Raw genomic sequence first — 22,265 nt, forward strand, 5'->3', positions numbered from 1 at the left:
ACATATATAGCTTTTTTTTACTATTATCTGTTTGCTTTAAATTATGAATCATAGGAGAAAAAGAAAACTGAAGATATAAATCAAAAAGTAGAACCCCATGAACCACACAAAGATCCAAAACATAAAATAGAAACTGTATCAACCAAGAAACCACCAAAGCAAGAAATTTCTAATAGAGCATGTAGAGGTATGCTTTTAATTTTTCAGAACCTTATTTGATCTTATGCAAACAGAATGAATTTGCTATAGTACATTGGTATTATATGATGCTATGATGACCATTAGTTTGTGTCTGACGTACAACAAATTTCAACAATTTCACTTTCTTCTGTAACTGAATTCTCAACTAGCCATCCACTGTGTCCCCCCCCTCCTGTGATTGCATCTGATCCCTGAAAATAATACAAGGACCCCAAAAAGCTTGAAGAAAGAAGATAGGAAAGTTTTTGAAAACAGAGTTGCTGAGGGGAGGGTCCTTGGCTTTCCAGTGTACTATAAGGCTTCTGTGGACAGGCTGTGTTCTCAACTGGGCATTCCCTGACTTTCCCCCCCACTCCCAAGACTGCATCTAATCCCTGAAAATACAGGGACAGATTATAATCTCAAAATTAGAAGAAAGAGGATAGAAAAGTCTAGGAAAAAAGATATCTGACTTCCCTCTTCATTACACAGACATTGCCAACATAAGGATGGCAGTAAAATCTCATACACTGAACTTATAATGGAAACAGAAATCTCAACTGGCCCTACCACCTGGTTTTTGGGGGGTCAAAGCATGAAGACAGATAGAAACCGTTAGGAAAAAGATTTTATAACAGAAATATCAAACCAGCAGATGTCTACAATGAATGGAAAGCCCCCAAAAATAATTCTGGTGGAGGGGGCTGTGGCCTGTGGCTGCAGAGCTGGTTGAAGTGTTTAAGTACTTTAATTAGTACACCCCAATGATCTTAGCCACCGGGGGGAGACTCCCCCTTGGTGGCAGCAAACCCCCGCATAGTTTAGTTGCTGGGGGAGACTTCCACCCAACTGGTCCAAGCCCAAGTATTAGTCACCAGAGACTTCCCCTTGGTGGCAAAAAGGCCCCACAAATATTTTTGGTGGGGAGCCAGTTGAAGTAGTCTCTCCCCCACCAATATCTTAGTCGCTGGGGAGACTTCCCCACCAGGGGCTGCAAGCTCCCAAAATTCTTTGCCACCCTTGGAGCCCTAACCCTGCACAAGCTCGGACATGGTGCTGCTTGGCAGCACGGTCAGCATTGAATAGCAGGTATGTCTTTGTACTGGGTGGCGCTGAGAGCAGGAAAGACCCCGGCTGCATGGCACCTGTGGGTCACAGGGGAGGATTCACACAAGAATGTAAATCACTGAGAAGTTTCTCGGTTTCTTATGCAAGCACAATCCCCATAACAGCCTTGCTGCCATGTGGTGCAATGGGGGCAGCAGCTGGCACCAGGCAGCAGAGAAAATACCACAGGTAGAGACAGAACCACAAACTCCGTGCAGGGGCTATTTGTAATGGGCAGATGCGCTCACAGTGCTAATAGCAAAAGAAAGACATTTCTCAGGTTCTCATACAAACATGAACCCACAGCCACAGGCTTGCTGCTCCCACTTTGAAATTCACAGTCTTCCTGTTACCTAATTCCTGTGCACCTAGACAGCAGTGGCCAGAGTGGAGCAGTGAGGGGCATTGTGGGTTACATATAGGGCACCTCTGGAGACTGATAAATTTGATTTTAAGATGTGGTGCTTCTACACTGGTCTTTTATTGAACTTTTGAATTCAAGGTTGATGCTATGCTCGTCAGGTAATGGCAATATTGTAATTTGGATATTAGTGCTCCCTAACTCGAGCTAATGGTAGTTACAGTGAAGACAGGCATGTGGTAATATCGAGCTAACTGCCTTAATTTCAAATTTATCTCATAGTGTAGACGCAGCCTTAGAAGAATATAGGTACAAAGCCCTTGCTGGGAGAGAAAAAGCTCTCTCTAAGCTCATGCCAGCTTTCATGTGTTTGTTCACATTCAGGAATGCCACAATGTCATGGGAGAATTGTGTATATGTAAACGTAGTTTTCCTGAATATCCCCCGTAGACAAGCTCTAACCTATATTAACAAAAACTGTGAATTGGGAATGGGTTAGTTAAATTGCACATCTGCAGGGACCATAAAATTGAGAATTACAGTGGCCTTACTGCATTTTCAGTTACCTTTTGTTAATTCAAATTATTTCCCCCAATTAACTTTGTGTAGATAAGCTCTTACTCACTACCTTTTTCATTCTTAAAGGTTCAGGTAAGGAACTCTGTTCACAAACATTTGTTTTGAAGAGTGATTGTAAAATTAGCACTTTATTTCAGCATTTCTATTCCTTTACTGTAGTCATGTCTAGGCTAAAAATACAAGTGCTGTTATTTATATTACAGAAGTGACTACAGGCCATGGTCAAGATCAGGACCCTGTATTTTAGGCACTTTGCAAACACTAAGGGGAGAACACATGCCTCAAAGAACTTACACTAAATATAGTGGGCAGGGGAGAGGAAGAGGCACAAAGAGGTGGTGGGACTTGAGCAGGTCATTTACTTACCAGCTCAGTAGCAGAGAGAGAAACAGACCACAGGTCTCCTACCTCCCAGCTCACTGGCTTATTAACTAGTCTCCATGGTCCTTATGCGACTGGAAGCCAACTTACATCAGGGACATTTGTCATTACCTCCCTCATTTAAAATGTTCAAGGCTGGCTCTGGAAGTCATCCCCCAAACAAGTTTGCCAAAAATCATTCTTTGGTGGTCTTCAGTCCTTGGCACATAGCCTCTGTTGGACTATTTTCACTTTCTGACCTGCTTTAAGGTTGGGTTTTAGCTCATGTTTGGCAAATCACCGTTCTCTTGCAGGCAGTGAGACCATCCCTACTTTTCTATTGCACAGCAACATGACATAAGTCCTAGCATATATCACTACCAAAAAAAACCCTACTACTCCCCGCATTACAGAGCCAACACAGCTAGGAAAGGATAAAGTAGATTCTTCTTCGAGTGGTCCCCGTGGGTGCTCCACAGTAGGTGTTGGGCTCGCCGCGGCGCCGCAGCTCAGAAATTCTTCAGCAGTCTCCTGCGGGTCGTGCATGCGCGTCGGCTCTTCGCGCACTTACAGTCACGTGCGCAATCTGGTCCCTGCCAGTTTCTTCTCAACCGCCAACGGCTGCAGACGGAATCCTCTCCGGCTCCAACACCCGAGACAGATAAATCCTATTTTTTCTCGTGTTAATAGTTATAATATTAATAGTTAGCAGTTATATAGTTATTATAGTTTAGTTTACCTTGTTACAGTTCGTTTTAAAAGTAAAGACTGTTTTAAGGACTGCAGCGGCCGCCTCCGGGCGGGCCCGCTAGTTTTTGTCAAGCCTCCAAAGGCCAACGGTTGCTATTGTTTAACGAATAGACTGTTAAGTGTGCTGTTAGCACCTAAGGACTCACAGAGTTAAAGTTTAACAATGTCATCCCCCGGCTTTAAGAAGTGTGAATCTTGCTGGGAGGCCATGCCTGCTTCAGATGGCCATAGCAGATGTATCCGGTGCCTCAGGGAGACACACGTTCCCCAGAAGTGCTCCCATTGTTCCAAGTTGACAAATAGGGCTAGGAAAGACAGAGAAATGAGGTTGAAAATGCTGCTCTTCGACAAAGCACTTCAACCTGCCTCAGAGACGCCGCATACGGAGGGCTCTTCAGGATTGCACAAGAGCAAGGCTGCCTCTTTGACCTCCTCTGTGCAGAAGAAGAAAAGAGCTTCTCCTGCTCGATCCCTGCCCGTTACCTCTGGGAGCGGGACGAGTGAAACGAAGGGCCCGCGTACGCTGGCTTCTTCTGCTGGTAAAGCCGCAGTGCGTGTACCTGCCCAAGGGCCTACAGTTACTAAGGAGGCAGCGCCGAGAGCTGTGCAGGCACTGGACAGACCGGCACCGGCTACTGCAGCACCGAGTGAAGCACTCCCAGCGGCACCGAGGACGACGGCACCGGGAGCAGCGGAAACTAGCACGGCCCCTGCTACAGTACCGAGCCCACCGGCACTGATAAGACCACCTGAAAGAGCAAAAGCTAAAACAAAGACCAGGCACCGCAGCCCCTCCCCTGAGGTAATTGCGCTGCCTTTATCACCGCGATCACCACCGGAGATTTGACGAGCAGCAACACCTTCAGCCTGCCACAGACGTCCTTCTCCTTTTCTTCAGAGTCCATCTCATGGAGCTGCACGCTTCTCTCCATCATCTAGCAGAGACCCCTATGAGTATTCTCACAGAGGCTCCCCCCATACATCGGTGTCATCTCGATGGTCATGGCATTCTCTGCATCACCCTTACATCTTTGGGTCATGGTCCAGGTCCCCATCACCGGGCCCCTGTCCCTGTTGCTGTGACCGCCACCATTATACAGGGCGTCAGCATAGGAGGTCGGCATCTCACCATGGATCTCCGTCAACTCCTCCTCAACGCCACAGTGCATAGCCTCCACCTGGGGCAACACCGCAAGTTTCCCAATCAGAGGCTGGATCGAAAGATTTTGAACCCCACCTCGAAGCTTCAAAAGGACAATCATATCAATACAGCCAGGATCCCGAGGAATTGGAGGAGAGATACTACAGTGATGCCTCCTCATCCTCGCCAGACGAAGCGGTGGTTCCTGGGGACATTTCTCCCCCAGATGACCTGAAACAATTCCAGGAGCTGTTCAAAAGGGTAGCTCAATCTCAAGACATTCAGGTGGCGGAAGTGCAGGGGAAGCACCACAAGCTCCTTAAAAATCTCAGGCCCCCGTCCTCTTCTAAAATAGCTATACCATTGGACGATGCAATCATGGAGGCAGCCACTAATATATGGCAAACTCCGGCCTCCACTCCTCCTACCAACAAAAGGGCTGACAAAAAGTACTTTGTTCCTGCTACAGGTATGGAATTTTTGTTTAGTCATCCACAGCCAAATTCACTAGTGGTCGAATCTTCTCAACATAGGTCCAAATCGTCCCAGTATAAATCTGGGGGACTGGACAAGGATATAAAGAAGCTGGATCTCCTGGGTAGGAAAGCCTACTCCTCATCTACCCTGTTGCTCCACATGGCTAACTATGCTGCTCATTTGTCGAACCACAATTTCGACAACTACTCCAAACTTACCGCCCTCATGGACTTCCTCCCGGAGGATAAGAGGCCGATCCTTAAGGCCATTGTACAAGAAGGCTATGCAGCTTCTCGAGCGGGCGTCCAGATTGCATTGGATGTGGCGGACACAGCGGCCTGCGCCGTAGCCACTGCGGTTGTAATGCGGAGGGAATCATGGCTTCACACCTCTGGCATGCCCAAGGAGCTACAAGTGAAAATCGCAGACCTTCCCTTTGACAAAATAAAATTATTTGCCGAATCAACTGACTCAGTCTTACACTCAAGCAAAGACTCCAGAGCGACACTTTGGACTTTGGGGATATACACCCCACCATACAGAAGGAAAAAGTTTTATCCTCAACAATGCTGTTACGGTTACCAACCGCAACGTACCCATTTTCAACGGGGGTGTGATCAGGGACATCATCAACAACCACATTACAAGGGCCCTAGACGTCAACCTCCACAAGGCAACGCCTCCTCAGGGCAAAATACAAGACAGCAGGTTTGATGGGTATGTCGAGGGTCACAAAACCAAGACCATATCTCAGTGCCAATCTCAGTACATGTTCCATCACCGACTCAAGCCGTTCTACCCACAATGGAAAAGCATCACTTCGGACAAGTGGGTATTGGAGATTGTAAACACGGGATACATGATCCCCTTCCAATCATTACCTCCACCAAATCCTCCCACCGCACCCCTTCTCAGAGACCCCTCTCACCTACCGGAATTAAGGCGGGAGGTGGACCACCTCCTGTTCATAGGGGCGGTGGAGAGAGTACCAGAGCAATTTCAAGGCAAAGGTTTCTACTCCAGGTACTTCCTGACAGAGAAGACGACAGGAGGGTGGAGGCCCATTTTGGATCTACGGGCACTCAACCAATATCTACGCAAACAGCGCTTCAAGATGACTATGATGGCTTCAATAATCACGGCACTAGACGACGGAGATTGGTTTGCAGCCCTCGACTTACAGGATGCGTATTTTCATATCGCAATTCATCCAGCGCACAGGCGCTTCCACCGGTTTATTGTCGGCACAGATCATTTTCAGTACAGAGTCCTTCCATTCGGCCTCTCTTCAGCGCCCAGAGTCTTCACCAAGACCTTAGCGGTTGTGTCAGCATACCTACACAGACAGGGCGTTTTCATCTTCCCGTACCTGGACGATTGCCTGCTAAAGGGAACTTCCCGGGCGGAGGTATTACGGATGATACACATCACCACAAACATTTACGTCACTGGGCCTCATCATCAACTTCTCAAAGTCAAAGACCGACCCCACGCAAAATACAGAGTTTATAGGGGCTCGGATAGACTCTGTCATGTCAAGGGTATATTTACCTGATGCCCGTTTTCGCGCCATCGAGTCTCTCGTACAGATAACAACATACAGCCCCACTGTCTCTGTCCTAACGTGCTTACAACTACTGGGGCATATGGCGACCACCATGTTTGTGGTGCAAAACGCCAGGCTGCACATGCGAGGATTGCAGCATTGGTTGGCAACCGTATACAAACCATCAATCTATACTGTTCACAAGATGGTGTCACTTACAACAAAGGCACGAAGGTCACTAACATGGTGGGTAGACCCCAAGAATCTACTAACAGGGGTGCCCTTCCGCCAACCACAAATTACTGTGTTCATTACAACAGATGCCTCCCATACGGGATGGGGGGCACACATGGACAACAAAACCACTCAAGTTTATGGTCCCCCACAGAGAAGACACTGCACATAAACATATTAGAGCTCAGAGCAGTGTTCAATGCGTGCAGGCATTTTCAGAATTCTCTGCGCGGAAAAATAGTCAGCGTAAATACCGACAACACCACCACCATGTTTTATATAAACCGGCAGGGGGGAGCCAAGTCTCGTATACTCTGTGCGGAGGCGGTCCGACTGTGGAACTGGTGCATTGCCAACTATATAACCATAAAGGCTTCATACTTACCGGGTGTCCACAACGTCAAGGCGGACCAGCTCAGCAGACACTTTGCACCCACACACGAGTGGCAGATCCGTTCAGACATGCTTCACCAAGTGTTCCGCAGATGGGGTTTCCCCCAAATCGACTTGTTCGCCACTCGCGACAACAAGAACTGTCCCCGATACTGCTCCAGAGCGGGCATGGGACAGGGGTCTTTGGGGGACACCTTCATGATCCCATGGAAGGGCCCTCTACTTTATGCGTTCCCTCCCACGACACTCATACACAAGGTCTTGGAGAAGGCCAAAAGGGAGAGAGCACGCATGATACTCATAGTCTCAACCTGGGACCAGCAACAATGGTTCCCACTGCTTCTACGCATGGCACAGCATCGGCCGTTTCCCCTACCAACAGTACCGGACATTCTCACAGGCTCGGGGGGTCAATACTGCACCTGCGCCCGCAAAGACTCCGGCTACAAGCATAGTTAATCCATGGGTCGGCACCCTAGAGACTACATGCTCAGAGAGAGTACAACAAGTCCTTGAATGTAGTCAGAGGACTTCCACCAGAAAGACTTATCAACACAAATGGTTGCGTTTTTCCGATTGGTGCTCTTCCAGGCAGCTGACACCCTGGGACACCACCATACCTACGATTCTGGACTATCTGCTACAACTCAAACAAAAGGGACTCTCTCTATCCTCTATAAAGGTTCATCTGGTGGCTATATCAGCGTTTCAACATGAAGAGGATGGATCAACCATATTTGCCCATCGTGTTGTCTCGCGCTTCCTGAAGGGGTTGGTAAATCTGTACCCCCCTCGGAAACCAATACTGCCGTCATGGAGTTTAGACTTAGTTTTACACACCCTCTCGGGACCGCCCTTTGAACCACTGGCTACGGTCCCCCTTCAACTACTTACCATTAAAACGACTTTCCTCCTGGCAATCACGTCAGCTCGCAGCCATAATGTCCACACCACCCTGCACGATATTCTCAAAAGAGGCAGTGGTCTTACGTTTGCACCCAGCCTTTGTTCCAAAGGTCTCTTCAGATTTTCATATTAACGAACCAATAGTGTTGCCCTCGTTCTGTCCTAAGCCTCACAACTCGAGCGAAGAGGCACGGTTGCACTTACTGGACATAAGAAGGGCACTGGCCTTCTACATTGATAGAACTAAACTTTTCCGGAAAACGGACAGACTCCTGGTGTCCCTTGCATCCAGGCCAAAAGGGGAAGCGCTATCTTCGCAGAGGATTTCAAATCACATCGTGTCATGCATAAGACTGTGTTACAAGCTTCACAAGACTCCTCTGCCAGTTCCGCCAAGGGCCCACTCCACTAGGGCGATGGCGGCGCCAACAGCCTTCTTCAAAGGAATAGCACTGAGAGATATGTGCAGAGCGGCGACGTGGTCTTCCTATGACACCTTCACCAAGCACTACGCCATGCACAGGATGCTTGATGAGGGAACACGTGTGTCGACAGCAGTCCTTTCATGAGCAAGCTGCGCATAAATCGGGTACCCACCTCCTTTTTCGGGTGGGGGGTTACTGCTGGGTAGTCACCTACTGTGGAGCACCCACGGGGACCACTCGAAGAAGAAAGAGAAGTTACTCACATGTGTAGTAACGATGGTTCTTCAAGATGTGTCCCCGTGGGTGCTCCACTACCCACCCGTTCCTCCCCACTTCAGAGCTCTGTTTGTGTGTTTTTCAGAGACGTCCGGAGCAGTCGATCAGGAACTGGCGGGGACCGGATCGCGCACGTGACAGTAAGCGCGCGAAGAGCCGACGCGCATCAGTGCATGTGCGACCTGACGGAGACTGCTGAAGAGTTTCCGAGCTGCGGCGCCAGGGCGAGCACGACACCTACTGTGGAGCACCCACGGGGACACATCTCGAAGAACCATCCTTACTACACAGGTGAGTAACTTCTCTTTTTATTTTACCCTGATGAACAGAAACAAAATTGTAACAAGTTCCAGAATTGCTTATGATGATTGATGATGCTGAAAGCAAAACACACAATTTGAGTTTAGTTCCCGTGCTGAATTTGCCTGCAGGAGTCGCAGTTAAACAGAAAAAAAAAATCACTTTTCTATGTTTACTCTTCAACATATGGTGTATTAAAAATTATTATGAATAAAATTACCACATTTGTACACTCAAAGTTAAGCATCGGAGAAACGTATACTAAAAACGTAGATGCAAACTATGGTAGATCTAACAGCAAGGTGCTCCACCTATATCTAAAGTCTTCTGGCATACTCATTACTAAATGATACCCTCTTAGTAATTTCAAAGAACTGGTGAAGTATAAGAAAGGAGGACTGTGTATAGGTGACCTAACATGGTAAAATGTCTTTGCATGGTCTAATGCTCTTAAACAGTCTTTAAGAAGATTCCTAAATAAAACTATTCCATTGTAGAATTTTTAAGTGATGAAATACAGCTCATGGAAGAAAAAACTCACTTTGAATACATGGAAAGAAAAAAGAGAGAGAGAGAAATGAAAGAAGCAAAAGCTAACTTACTGAAAGAAGAATTGGAGAAACTGATGAAAGCAGAAGAAATTCCATTTGCAAACGATATCCCAACGAAGAAAAATAATCAGGAAAAAGTTGTAACAGAAGAGAATGAAGAGGAAAGAAAAAGTAAACACCTAAGTGACAAAGGGTTTGCAGATGAAAAAAGAGCAACCCCCATGAAGAGTAACAGAACACCCACTACTAGACTGAAAAAACAATATATGTTCACAGAAGCCACTGAAAACTTGCATCAGGGGCTTCCTTCATCAGGTCCTATGTTCAACACAAGCAGCCTTCGCAAAAACAGACAAGCAGGTCGACACCACACTGAGATAGCTCAATTAAATGGAAGAAATTCATTTGGCATTTATGAGCCATCATTTGGTAAAGTTACAAAAACAAGGCAGAAAGACAGTGCTCCAGAGGATGGGAGCTATGTTCATTCAACACTAATAGAGAGGAAAAACTTCCTTATGGAAGAACTCTTTGGACCAACCTGTAGCTTAAACAGCTTTTCAAACCCTAGCATAAAAGGGCTTGATACAGAACCAACAGTTACAGAAAATGAAAAATTACATAATTATACAGGTGAGATTCCAAACATTGACAATGGTCTGCAATGTGGAGATTCTAAGTTTACCCCAGGAAAGTCTAAACTAACTTCACCCACAGACAAAAAATAGTTCTAATATCAACTGATGTATCCAATTCATTGTTTATCTTATCTTGCAGTATGTTTAACAGTTGTTGAAAAGCAGTGTGTTACCTAACAGTGTTTTGGTTTTATTTGCCTTCATTACTTGTAAGATTTCATTTAACTGTTACTAGATTTTTTTAACTGAACCATTCTTCAGCAATAAAACTGAAATGGAATACTTAGTAACAGGAAAGTATTTCTACTCAATTAGTTGAGCATCCTTGAGTGTATTTTAATGTATCAAAATACAGAATATTAAAACAATGACCATGCTAGTGGCAGTGAAGGGCTATCAAAGCTGGAAAAGAATTGAAATCTGGCTAGAAGATTAATTAACATATTAAAAGACTTGTTCTACAGAACAGTGAAAAGATAAATAGGGTTGAAATACATACTGGATTTATAGGGCAAAATCCTTCTGTTGAAGTCAGGGGCCAGGATTTCATACATTTTAAATATCTGTGTAGCTTTTTAATCTAAGCACTTAAGCAGTTTCATAACATTAAGCAGAAGTAATCCTAGTGACATGACTGTAACTATTCCGGCTTGAAGTTATACAAGTACTTAAGCATTTTGTCAGATCAGGGCACGCACCCGTGATTTTTTAAAGTAAATTTTTTAAAGTAAATATGTAAGCTATATTTTTATCCAATAGTGGCATGATCCTAAAAGCTAAAGCATTTCAGTCATCTTGTGTCAGATGAATGTTAATTCAAATGCTACAAGACTAAAGCTGAAATGCTGGAGCCGAATAGCAAGCCTTTTTTAGTGAAAAATCTTCAGCTCTGGAATTCAATCATTCATAAAGCCTACCGATCTTCAGGCATGACAGGCAGCCTTTTAAATGAAAGATCATTCACTTCAGTCTGGCTTTCTAAGTCACATTTGTCAGCTAGCTGGTTGTTATTTGGCCCTGATAAAATAAGTCAAAATTCAGTTCTGAAATAATCTTCCAAAAAGTCAAATAAATAAAATTATATTTTCACTAACTTCAAAAAACTCCAAAGCTTCACTCATTGCTCATGAAAGTTAGGATTGTTCACAGCAGATTGCATGGTCACCCCACAACCCCTGAATTCAAGCTTGTAGTATTTTACCATCTGAATATGTTGTTTCACAAAAGCAGAAAGTTCCCAATTCTCAAGCAGCCTTGTCTTTTTCACTTTTTTATTTTTTGTTTTAATATGTACAAAACACAAAGTAGGATGTTTCAGGTCTGTACAAAGGGTCAGAAAAGGGAAAAAAAAAAGTCTTTAATTTTCAAAAAACCCAAGGACATTTAGGAACAGTAGTGTGAACTTCAATTACCATGTAACAAATTCTACTCATTTTTCAGAATTAAGATACTCAGGATGTGTTCACGTAAGTGTTTGAGTACCTGATGAACACTCCGAATTTGAGACAAGACACTGATTAAAGTTTGGAATGAAATACTCTAAAGATAGTTGATTTAGTGAAATCAAAAGTGCTTAAAGACTATTTATGAAATACCAGTAATTTTCTCGTGTGGTTAGAGCCAAAACAGGCATATGGAGCAGTCATATTCAAAAATACCTTAACCCAACACATCTGTTCACAGTTCAGAGCCAAAACTTGCTCGTCCTTGTTCTCACAGGACTTTAACAAGACATATCAATGGGATTAATTGTGAGAATAAATAGAGCAAGATTTGGCACAGTAAGAAAATTATTTATAATGCAGCTTTTCTTTTGGAAAAAGATAGTGCTCCTTCCATTCCAAAATAAATGAAACAAGATTTTTGAGCACGAGCAGATGCATCTTAGGGGCTAGTGCTGATGGCAGGTTTAAAACAATCCATCTTCAGTGCTTCAAAGTTTATGTATATAACATAGCATTGCCTTGCATCTCTCTTTAGATAGGAACTATCAATTATCTACCAATAAAATGCACACTAACCTTTTCAATGCTTTAATTAAAATAAATATGACACAAACAACCTTATTTAATGCAGCAGCAACAGGACAGGGCTTCTCAATCCTGTGGTTTTTTGGTGCTGCATATTTTTTTGCATAAATAACATCCTGTTCCATATAACCAACATAAAAACCAAGTTAAAATTACATACAAAGAAAAACATTTCATGCATATACACAAAACATACAATGACCTTAGGAATTCATTCCCTGAACACAGTTCCTGGGGTGGGAACAGAGGGGAGGAAGGGTATGAGATTTGGGCACACCCTCTAGGACTATAAAGGAAGTTGAATGTAGCAAAAGAGGTGCAGGTTCATTGCTCTCAGGGAAAACACATGTGGCAGGGTTCCTGGAAGCTATGCCCGGAGAGTTACATTCCCTCTTTCATATGGGTTTTTTCCATGCCAGTGCAGAGGCATGCAGGACTTGTGAACCAGTGATTCTATAAATCCACTGGCCTTCCAGAAACAAAATGACACATGGGCAACAGCATAGCCCACCAGTTGCAAATCAGTTTTTATTAGTTTGACAGGCTACTAGGGGAAGATTCTGTCCTCCCTTACCCTATATGACCACATGCATCAAGCCTGTTTGCTATATCTTAGCATTGGGGAGAGAGGATTCACACCAAAAAGTAAAGTTTTTTCCTCTGCTAATTTTCGTCAAGATTTTATGTTGCTTTAGAAACCCAAGTCCCTGACTTAATTTTTACCTTGTAGGGTACCGTGGAAGATGATACTACTCATATTTTGAAATATTAGCGTTTGCTCTTCTTCCTAACCTTTAAACATTTCCTACTTCTCCCTCTCAACCATAAAACGAGGAGATTAGCCACGTCACTGCTTCCCACACAATGCAAGCTGAGACTGTACTCTGTCATGCCTGAGACTACAGCTTTTCTCCCTCTTGAGCCAAGGCAGGAAGAGGAAGAGACTTCGGGACCAGACTATGGACCAGACTGATGTTCTCTCAAAGTAGGGGGAAGAGAAGTATTTTGACGGCAGCGAGAATCAGGTCCAGGGATAGGAAGAGCTATTTGGGAGACAAGGCACAATATGCTCAAACAAGTGGAATTTGGGAGCAAATAGGAACAAGTAGCCAGACACCATGTATCTGGCAGTAGAGAGGGCTGGGGACAACATTAGATTTCAATCACATTGATGGTGCATCTTATTAGACAGCCCACACATGCTGAAGTCTGCAATGTTAAGTCCACACATCACATTTGAAACTAATCAATGAATCTACATACCACTCTACCAAAAGGTTTTCTTTGTTTTTTTTTTTGTAAAACGTGTTAAATCAGTTTCCAGATTCCCTCCAAAGAAACAGCAAAACCCCAAAAGATATAATTAATCCAGCACTGCAGCAGATTCTTAGAGAAACTGTAAGGACTGATTCTTGTTTCTGCATTAACCAGCGTACATAGTAGTCAACAACAAAATGAGGCTTTATCAAACAAAAGTAATGTTATTTTTAAAAACTGATAACTAAGAAGTTGGAGGATAAGTCAAGAGGGTATGACCAATAAAGCTTATTCATAAATACTCAACTGAAATAATCAAAGATGAAAGTTAATTCATGCTTAATTATTACACTGTATACAACTGTTTCCTTAGATGGAGAGGGCTTTCCCCTTTACATCAACAATGAACATACTTAGTGCAAGCTCTGTATTTTGTCTCTCATAAAAGACTTCAGGGCTCCACCTTCTAACTTGCATAATGGATATGCAGTTCAGAATTCATGGATTGCTTCTCAGCTGAAAGGGTGAAGCATAATGGCCACAACTTTGTTACACACCACAAGCCAGCATGTAATTCCAACGCCACCTAATGGGAGACATGATGTAGATTAGTAACACACACACACACACCTCCCTCTAACTTTCATAAGTCACTTAGAAGGTTTCAAAAAATTGTAAGAAATCAAGGGGGAAAAAGGTGTTCATAGCTGTTCTGAGAGAAACTCAAATTCCTGAATATGATACTAACTCAGAGGTACTGTGTATGGCATACATATTCTCAGTTTCCAAAACACACGAGATTAGAAATATAAAATTTGTTACTGAAGCTAAAGATGCAATAGAAAGGGAGCACTATCACAGAACCTTCATTAAAATTAAAAAACAATCAAGGTGAGTAAAAAGAATGTTAACCGAGAATGCTCAGTTTTCTTAAAGCAATGATTTAAATATGCATCCCAGTGGAAAAATTAACAATTCTATCACTACTGGACCATGACTCCAGATCTACTTGTCTGGCTGTTTTAAATAGCCTTCCTATTAAAACTAACAGTGTTGACTTAAAGCAGTTATGTTCCACATAATAGAGCTTTTCCTAGCTGAAGTATATCAGGAAGCTCAGCAATAGGAATCTTATATCCAAAAAAATGGAAAATATAATTCTTCGCAAAAACTATTTCAAAACTGAAGAGAACTGTTGTTTCCAAGAGAATGTACAGATGTACACATTTTTTAAAAAGACTGCCAAATTCTTAGAAAGTAGAAGAATTACTTTTAACTGAAAGCTGGATTTTCTTGACATTTCACAACAGCATTACAATGCCACTTGACGCTGACCGATCAGATAGCACAATCCACTATAGACTGGTAAAACAAAACAAAACACAAAGGGAAAGATTATAAATGAGCTTTTTGTTCATTGTGTAATTTAGCATCTCTTTTTGTAAGTTTTTAAAATTTTATGCTATGTCAATTCAGTATCAGGTTTAAAAAAAATGATTATTTTCTTGGGATAGAGTTGGAAAAAAGATTCTTTTCTATCGGCTTTAAATATTTCTGTTCTGGCAGCAACATAATTTAGAAGCATTAGCAAGAGCAATAGCTTTCCCTGATTATCAACCAAGACAAAAGAAAAAGACGAGACGCAGAAAAGGAACAGAACTGTTCAAAACTTTATGTATTATTTAAGTAAATGACTTTCAAAGACTAATTCTTCCCAGTACCACAGAAATAAAGCCCTGTTTCAGCAAGATGCCATGCTGAATAGGGACCATTCAAGAAAGCTATTAAATGTTAAAAAGATAGCAACATTATTTAGAATCCTTTGAAGAGGCCACCATTGGCATATATAGGCTTAAAGCAAAACCTGCCACCTGTGATTTGGCTTGTGGGCGTATATATACATGCTATATTGTCTTTACAGTCTGCCTGTCTGTTCAGCTCATCAATATTCAGTAGCCACGGTCCCTATTCAGAAAAAATGGACGCAAGATCTCAGGGAAACCTTGAATCTTCAACTTACTATAAGGCTGTGCGGCCAAAAAATTTATTTTAACCTCTCCTTCCAAACTGAGCTTGAAAGTGACATTGTTAAAGATGAGGAAGACAATACTAGAGATGTAAAGTACACAGAAGTTTGGACCTGACTCCTTTCAAATTGTTTGCCAAAGTCTCTCGCTAAACACTAAATTCTTCAGTGTCTATGTAAAGAAGTCATTGACTTCAATGGAAATAGGAGTCAGTCATAGAGCATTTGTTTTGTTTTGTTTTACCTTCATGTATGACTAGTACACGATTAATCTAATGGGATATTGTGGCTTTTGTTAGTTGATTATCTATCTATATATGGAGATACACATCTCATAAAACTGGACGGGATCTCAGGAGGTCACTGAGTCCAGTCCCCTGACTGCTTGGTAGGACCAAACACCATCCCCGCCCCTGCCCTTTTTTTTTTTTTGGTGTCCCAGACCCCTAAATGGCCCCCTCAAAGACTGAATTCAAAACCCTGGGTTTAGCAGGCCAATGCTCAAACCACTGAGCTAACCCTCCCCACAACTGATCTCTATTTTACCTCTCCTACATAAATTTCCTCAACTATCTTTTTAGTTTTAACATAACAAAGAAAACTCTAAGTTTCTCATAAAAGCAAATAAAGGATGTGCTTAGTCTGCTAATAATGGCCAAGAAAGAAATACCCAATATAAAAACATGGCAAATGAGATTCGTAAAAGAGACCCAGATATCCAGCGATGCTTCAGGAACTGCTTATGCTTGCTTCAGTGTAAAAAAACATGCGCACACACTTCAAGAAAGGAAATACACTCACCCCTCGCTATATGAGCACAATTGGTTTCCCAACTTTCCACTCACAGGTGAAAACTCATAAGAGGGACACTAAATTCCCATTAAAATACATGTAAAAGTCTTTTACTGGTTGCAAGCGCTCCTAATTCAGCAAAGGAGTGGCAGCATGTGGCACTGCTCTTGAAAGGTAAGCAAACTTTGGGTTTGGAGGGGAGGGGGTTGGAGAGGGTTAAAGGCTAGGGGCAGTTTGGGGCCCTGAGTGGGAGGGAAGGTTAAAACTTGGTGACGGGGCGGGGGGGGGGGAATGGAGTTCACTCATCTAGTGAACAAAGGCAAGCATGTGTCCCTAGTTTTAGCAAGTACTTGTAAGTAAAGTACTAATTTAATGAGGGATGAGCGTATCTCAATGTATTTCTGTTGCTAGGCCCTCCGGCACCCATGTTTCCTTCAGCAAAGAAGGCTGAGAAGAGGTTGTTCCTTCTCTGATCACTTTTTCCAAAATTCCCATAATATGAAAGTAGCCTCTATTGTCTGTTACTAGGCAATAAAATTGCAGTACAATCCAGAAGCCTGACCAGTAAAGGTGTAGTTTAAAATTCTCTGTTATCTGAAAGACAGGTAAGGAAAGCATTTTTAAACTCTGTATCCTTTCTCATTACGTTATTGGTATCCACATTCACTTGAAGAGAAGAAAAATGTGTACTACTTAAAAACAATCTTACCTGCCACTCCTGTAGGAAAGGCTACTAAACGCTCCATTGGGGCTAGCCATTTGCTTGGCAGTACAGTAACCGGCTCCGAATAATATTTCCAAATTAGTGAGATCATCAAGGCAGCCTGGAATGGAAATTCTCATTAGCTAGGGCAATAAATGAAAGTATGTTCACATTTCAAATTTTGTGGCAGCAAATTAAAATGAGTTATTATCAAATGCAATGAAACTGGCAAACATAAAATTCTGACAATAAAAGTACAAAAAATTGTGACAATCTGGTTGCTACTTATATCATCTTAACTACACTCATGATATTAAAATGTCAACACCAGAACTTCTTGGGGGACTTGTTGGTTCATGGAAAAATGGTGCTTTTTATCAGTAGACGCTCAGTCAATTCTAGTCTAGCTAAATAGTTATCAAAAGCTATTACAATGTGATAGACTTTGATCTTATAATCTACTCTGAACCAGAGCAGCAGTTCTAAAACTTTTAGTGAAAACCCCAAATGGGGCTGCAATCACTTTTAAAGGAGTCTCCAAGGCTGACTTGCTGGGGCCCAGTGCTGAAGCCCAAGGGCTTCAGGCCTGGGTGGCAGAATTGAGGTTATAGGGCCCCTGCCTGGAGCTGAAGCTCTTGGACTGTGGCCAGGGCACAGGGTGGAAAAGCTTGGCAATGCTCAAGCTTCAGACTCTGCCTTGTGTAACTTTTGTTTGTTAGAAGGGAGGTGTGGTGCAGCAATGTCTGAGATCCCCTGAACTAGACTGGTGTCCAGATCAAGGGAATGCCCCTTCCTGCCCCACACAAAATGTGTTCTAATGGTCATTTGTATGGAGTCTTAGCAGAGAGACTAAAAATGAATTGGAATAGTTCAAGTTTCATGCTAGATATGCATCTAAGCAGTCCTTGAAGGAAAACTTCAGTCCAAATGGTTGAAGTCTAGCAAAACTATAAGTAGCTATAAACAGTCTTACAATGGTAAATCAAACCTTTAATAAGGCAGTGCAATTAGCCCAGCTGACAAAAACAGAGAGCACTTATCCTGGGGTCCAGCTGCCTTTGATGTAAGTAACAGCAATGACATAAAAGACACAGCAAGATGCCTCCTCTCCACCAAAGCCAGACAATTGCACACCAGACATAATCCAACTCAAAAAATCTACACACACCCAAAATACCACCCTGGTATCAGCAATTTTCAAGTAAGAGTTTACTGATGAGATGCTGTCATGCTACATAGGGTCAGAATGACAATACACAATTAAGGCTTTGTCTACATTACCTCTTTTATTGACAAAATTTTTGTTAGTGAGGGTGGAAAAAGCCCACACCTGACCAATGTAAGTTTTACCAACCAAAGTGCCAGTGTGGACAGCACTGTCATTGAATGTCTCCTGCCAACAAGGTTACTGATGCTCAGTGGGGGTGGTTTAATTCTGCTGATGGGAGAGTTCTCCCTTACCATCTTAGGGCAGCTATCCAGGAGACATTACAGCAGTGCAGCTACAGTAGAACAGCTGTGTCACAGTAAGATCCATAGCAAAAATACTAGCCAGTAGCTGCAGAATGGTAAAATATCATTGTATTTTAGTAATCCACATTCTATAAAATCAAAAATAAAGTGTTTACTTACTTGTAAAATGTAGAATGCAATATTTATCACCCACTTTATTTTGGCTAATTGAGCAGTTCGTGCTTTCACTATAAAAAGAAAAGAAATAGTGCCATCTATATTATTGATAAAACAGTAAAGATACTTCTCTCAAACTGGTAAATTATTCATATTTCACTTTCCAAATAAAAATATCTGTTCAAGGATTATACTCCTATCTGTGTGTTGTCACTGGCAATTTATTATTGGAAAACACAGGCATTCTTTCCATTACGAGACAGATCAGGGTATGCTATGGAATAGTGCTCTGCGAGTAAGGTAATTTCTTTAAAGTTGCCAGGGGAACGTCTGAAATGCTGTAATGGCGTAATTAGACAACGTAATGTGTGTAACTAAGGACATGGATGTCCCAGGGGACTGCAGGGCTTCGGACATTACCCTTCCTCCCCAAGCCTATCTCCACTCTTTCCCCAAAACCCCCTTGGGTTGCTCTGCTTGTGGGCTCAACTCCTGCTGCTGGCTCCAGACCCCTTGTTAGTCCCCCAGGCTACCATCTACCTTGTGCTTCTGCAGCCCCAAGAAGAGCGGGGTTCCCAAAGCATGGGGCAGTTGTCTTGTACTAGCCTATGCACAGGATCTCATTCAGAAGGAAAGGTCATTTTAGTGTGATTTGCAAATGCAACTTAGCCAGACAAATATTACACCTGATCAAAAAGACACTTATTCCAATCCAAGTTTCAATTGCTGTGGTGCTCCAGAGCAATAGAAGGAAATCCAGCAAAAGGATGCTTTAAACTTGTGGTTCTGGAGGCCAAAAGCTTTATTAAACAACTGTATAGGGTCAAGACACCATACTTTACCAAGAGGTAAACTAGGTGAACTCAACGACAGGCACGTGGCATATCATTTACTTTGTACTATAATTTCCAGTCAGTGCCTTGTCTCCACTAAGATTTTACAAATGGATTATTAACATGAAGTAATTATCCTACTGTGGGAAAAAAACCCCACAAAACAAAACAAAAACAACCCCCCCGCCGCCTTTTTTGCAACCAAGTGGCTGACTTCCTTAGCTGAAAGGTACACTGCTGTTTTGAACTGAACTCAAAAAATTTTAGGTGTTCTGACTAGCTCAGAGGTAGAAAAACGAAAACTTGTCTCCTGTCTCAGCTTCCTTGTGAATTCCTCTGAAAGACCCTTCCACTCTAAGCTGTGGCTCGGAGATGCTAAATTCCAACCTCTCAGTTATGGTCAAAAGAAATAAAAAGTGCTAATACGATCATGAAATTAAAAGAAAAAACAAAAGCCACAAACACAGAACAATGCAAATGGATAAAGAAAAAACATGAAAACTACTACAATTAAGGGCAAATACTATAAAAATAAAAACACATACTTGGAAAAAGTGTTTTAGGTAAACTGAACAAGTGGTAAATATTTCACTCTACCATGAGTTTTAAGTTTGTCAGTCATTTTGTTAATCTTTCTTTCCAGTCTGGCATATCTAGCAAACTCATCCATCATACTAATGGTTGAAAGTTCTTGCTTCATATTTTGAATTTCAGCTCTCATCTGGGATTCCTGCTCTGCATCCTTCTGTAGCAACCTGGATATCTATGAAGAAAAGAGGCTCTATCAGTTAGTCAGAATTTAGTATATATTTTCTTAAATACACAAAGAGCAAACACGATACTTTCAATATACTTGTACAGTTTAAAAATTATACCACAGAATAAGTTTACAGTATCAGCTGAAAGATTTAAAACCTCATGTAACAAAATCACCTTTACTCCTACTCTGCAGAGAAAATCTTCATTAAATACACAGTCTCAATAATCAACAAAATCTGCCTTTGTTAAGCTATGAAATGGAGGTCTACTGTTGAGGTTCAGACACTAAGTACTTGTCTACACTTAAAAATGCATTAAGCAATACATGTGCACCGCTGCAGCACTTCAGCGAAGACCACCATATGGAGAGCTGTCCTTTTGGTATACATGATCAACCTCTCCACAAGATAGTATTTTGACAAGAGATTTACCTCATTAATCTAAGCTAGCCTTGTCAACGTGGGGATGAGGTGCATGGGGAGGTAAGTTTAACACCATCATTCAGGGCTGCAGGTTTTTCACACCCGAGCAACATAGTTACATGGACCACATTTTCTAGTGTGGATCAGGCCAGAGAAATCCTTCCTCTAAGCTACAGACAGATTAGTTTGAACACTTCAAAACACAGGAATTGCCAGATGGAATCAGAGCTGAGGTCCACATAGCCAGTGCAAGAATCAGTGCCCTGGGCTAAGTAGATGTGGAAGAAACTGTCTGCCTCCACCTAGACACTCTCCTGCAGCTCATCCTATTCTCTAATAGAGATTAATTTAACCACTAATACATAGCATTTACTATCCCTTCCAAAACGTTTAAGTATTACATCTGATACACTTGCTATCCATAAATGCCTAACTCCTTCTTCAACTCTTGCTATATTCTTCGCCTCAGCAAATTATGACAGTTTCATGCTTTAATTAAACATTGTTTAAAAAAATCATTTTACCAGTTTTAATTTAGTAACTTTTAATTTTATTGACTGTACTCTTGTCTACCTCTATACCACTTCTATTCTCCAAGTCTCTTTCTATAGCGATCATCTACCGACGTTTATCATCTTTTCTTTCTTCTAAAGAAAGCAAGCCCCACCTCTTCAAACTCTCCTCCCGTAAGCTTTTGTATGACCTTAACGACTCTCGGTCTTCTCTGAACTGTTTCTGCAATGCCAGTCTTAAAATGGGCAGAACAGACCTACAGCGCTACGACAGCGGCGAACCACTGATTCATAGCCAATCTTCTCATTTATTTGTGCGTCAGTAGGTTTTGCTGGGACGTGGCGTGGGGCTGTTGGGTTTCCTGGCTATTGCTAAAGTCCTTAAGCGAGCCTGGGCCGGAGCCGGTGAGCAGCTTTTCCTGCGGGAGCCTTTAAACAGCACCTACCGCTGGGGCGGGGGCCTGCAATAGGAAAGTCAACTACAATGGCCAGCGCGCGGCAGCGGCCGCCCGAGCCCAGCGCTTTGCACAGCCTCGAGTCACCACGGCCCGGAGGGAGCCGATCTCTGCGCGCAAGAGAAGGCTCCCAGCTCTACGCCCAGGCCCAGGCCCAGGCCCAGGCCCAAGGAGACGCGCTGCGGCCGAGCTGATCCCCGGCACTGCAGACGGTTGCTACGGCGGGTGGTAGCGCGGCGCGCTGACGTCACTTACGACGGAGGAGCAGGAGGGCAGAAGGATTTTGAGGAGGTTGCACAGAAATACAGAGCTCAGCACCAATAGCCACGCGCTGCTCTCCGCCATCGGTCCACAACCGCCACCGGCCTGCCGTTACCGTAACGAGCAAGCTGCCGCGTTCTTCCACCCGCTCCCTGTTTGCCCCAGTACTGCGCATGCGCACCTCCAACTATCCGAGCCCCCTCCTGCACAGGGGAGGCGGGACAGAAGGCATGGCCACGTAAGGAACCTCGACCAATGAGAGGAGTGCTCACCCCTCCCCTCGCTGGAGCGATGGGTCCCGCCCCCTGTCCCGGAGCGAGGGACAGGTCCCGCCCCAGGGGCTTGTTGTGATTCGAAAAAAG

The 22,265-nt window shown here is 43.1% G+C and overlaps 2 protein-coding genes across 2 annotated transcripts in view; one reads left to right on the top strand and one right to left on the bottom strand.

The window, feature by feature from the left end:
• Positions 1–10,709, top strand: part of LCA5L (lebercilin LCA5 like) — a 42,137-nt gene extending 31,428 nt beyond the window's left edge. The window contains exons 5-6 of the mRNA XM_074995910.1: positions 55–187; positions 9,533–10,709. Coding sequence (XP_074852011.1) covers positions 55–187; positions 9,533–10,314 — 915 coding nt within the window. The 3' untranslated portion in view covers positions 10,315–10,709. The remainder of the gene's footprint in view (positions 1–54; positions 188–9,532) is intronic.
• A 769-nt stretch (positions 10,710–11,478) lies between these two features.
• On the bottom strand, positions 11,479–22,117 carry GET1 (guided entry of tail-anchored proteins factor 1). Its single transcript, XM_074995946.1, has 5 exons — positions 21,898–22,117; positions 20,092–20,257; positions 18,665–18,732; positions 17,039–17,153; positions 11,479–14,097 (listed from the first exon to the last, which is right to left on the bottom strand). Exons 1-5 carry the CDS (start codon positions 21,985–21,987, stop codon positions 14,024–14,026), a joined length of 513 nt encoding a protein of 170 aa, XP_074852047.1. The 5' UTR covers positions 21,988–22,117; the 3' UTR covers positions 11,479–14,023.
• Between the last annotated feature and the right edge of the window lie 148 nt (positions 22,118–22,265).

Source organism: Carettochelys insculpta, chromosome 1 (assembly GCF_033958435.1).
Source record: "Carettochelys insculpta isolate YL-2023 chromosome 1, ASM3395843v1, whole genome shotgun sequence".
Taxonomy (NCBI): domain Eukaryota; kingdom Metazoa; phylum Chordata; order Testudines; family Carettochelyidae; genus Carettochelys; species Carettochelys insculpta.

Coding starts and splice junctions, on each gene's coding strand:
- GET1 (XM_074995946.1), bottom strand. CDS start 21,987: ATGGCGGAGAGCAGCGCGTGGCTATTGGTGCTGAGCTCTGTATTTCTG. Junction 17,154..18,664: donor TTGCATTCTACATTTTACAA/GTAAGTAAACAC, acceptor TTTCCATTCCAG/GCTGCCTTGATGATCTCACT. Junction 14,098..17,038: donor CTTTCCTACAGGAGTGGCAG/GTAAGATTGTTT, acceptor GTCTCCCATTAG/GTGGCGTTGGAATTACATGC.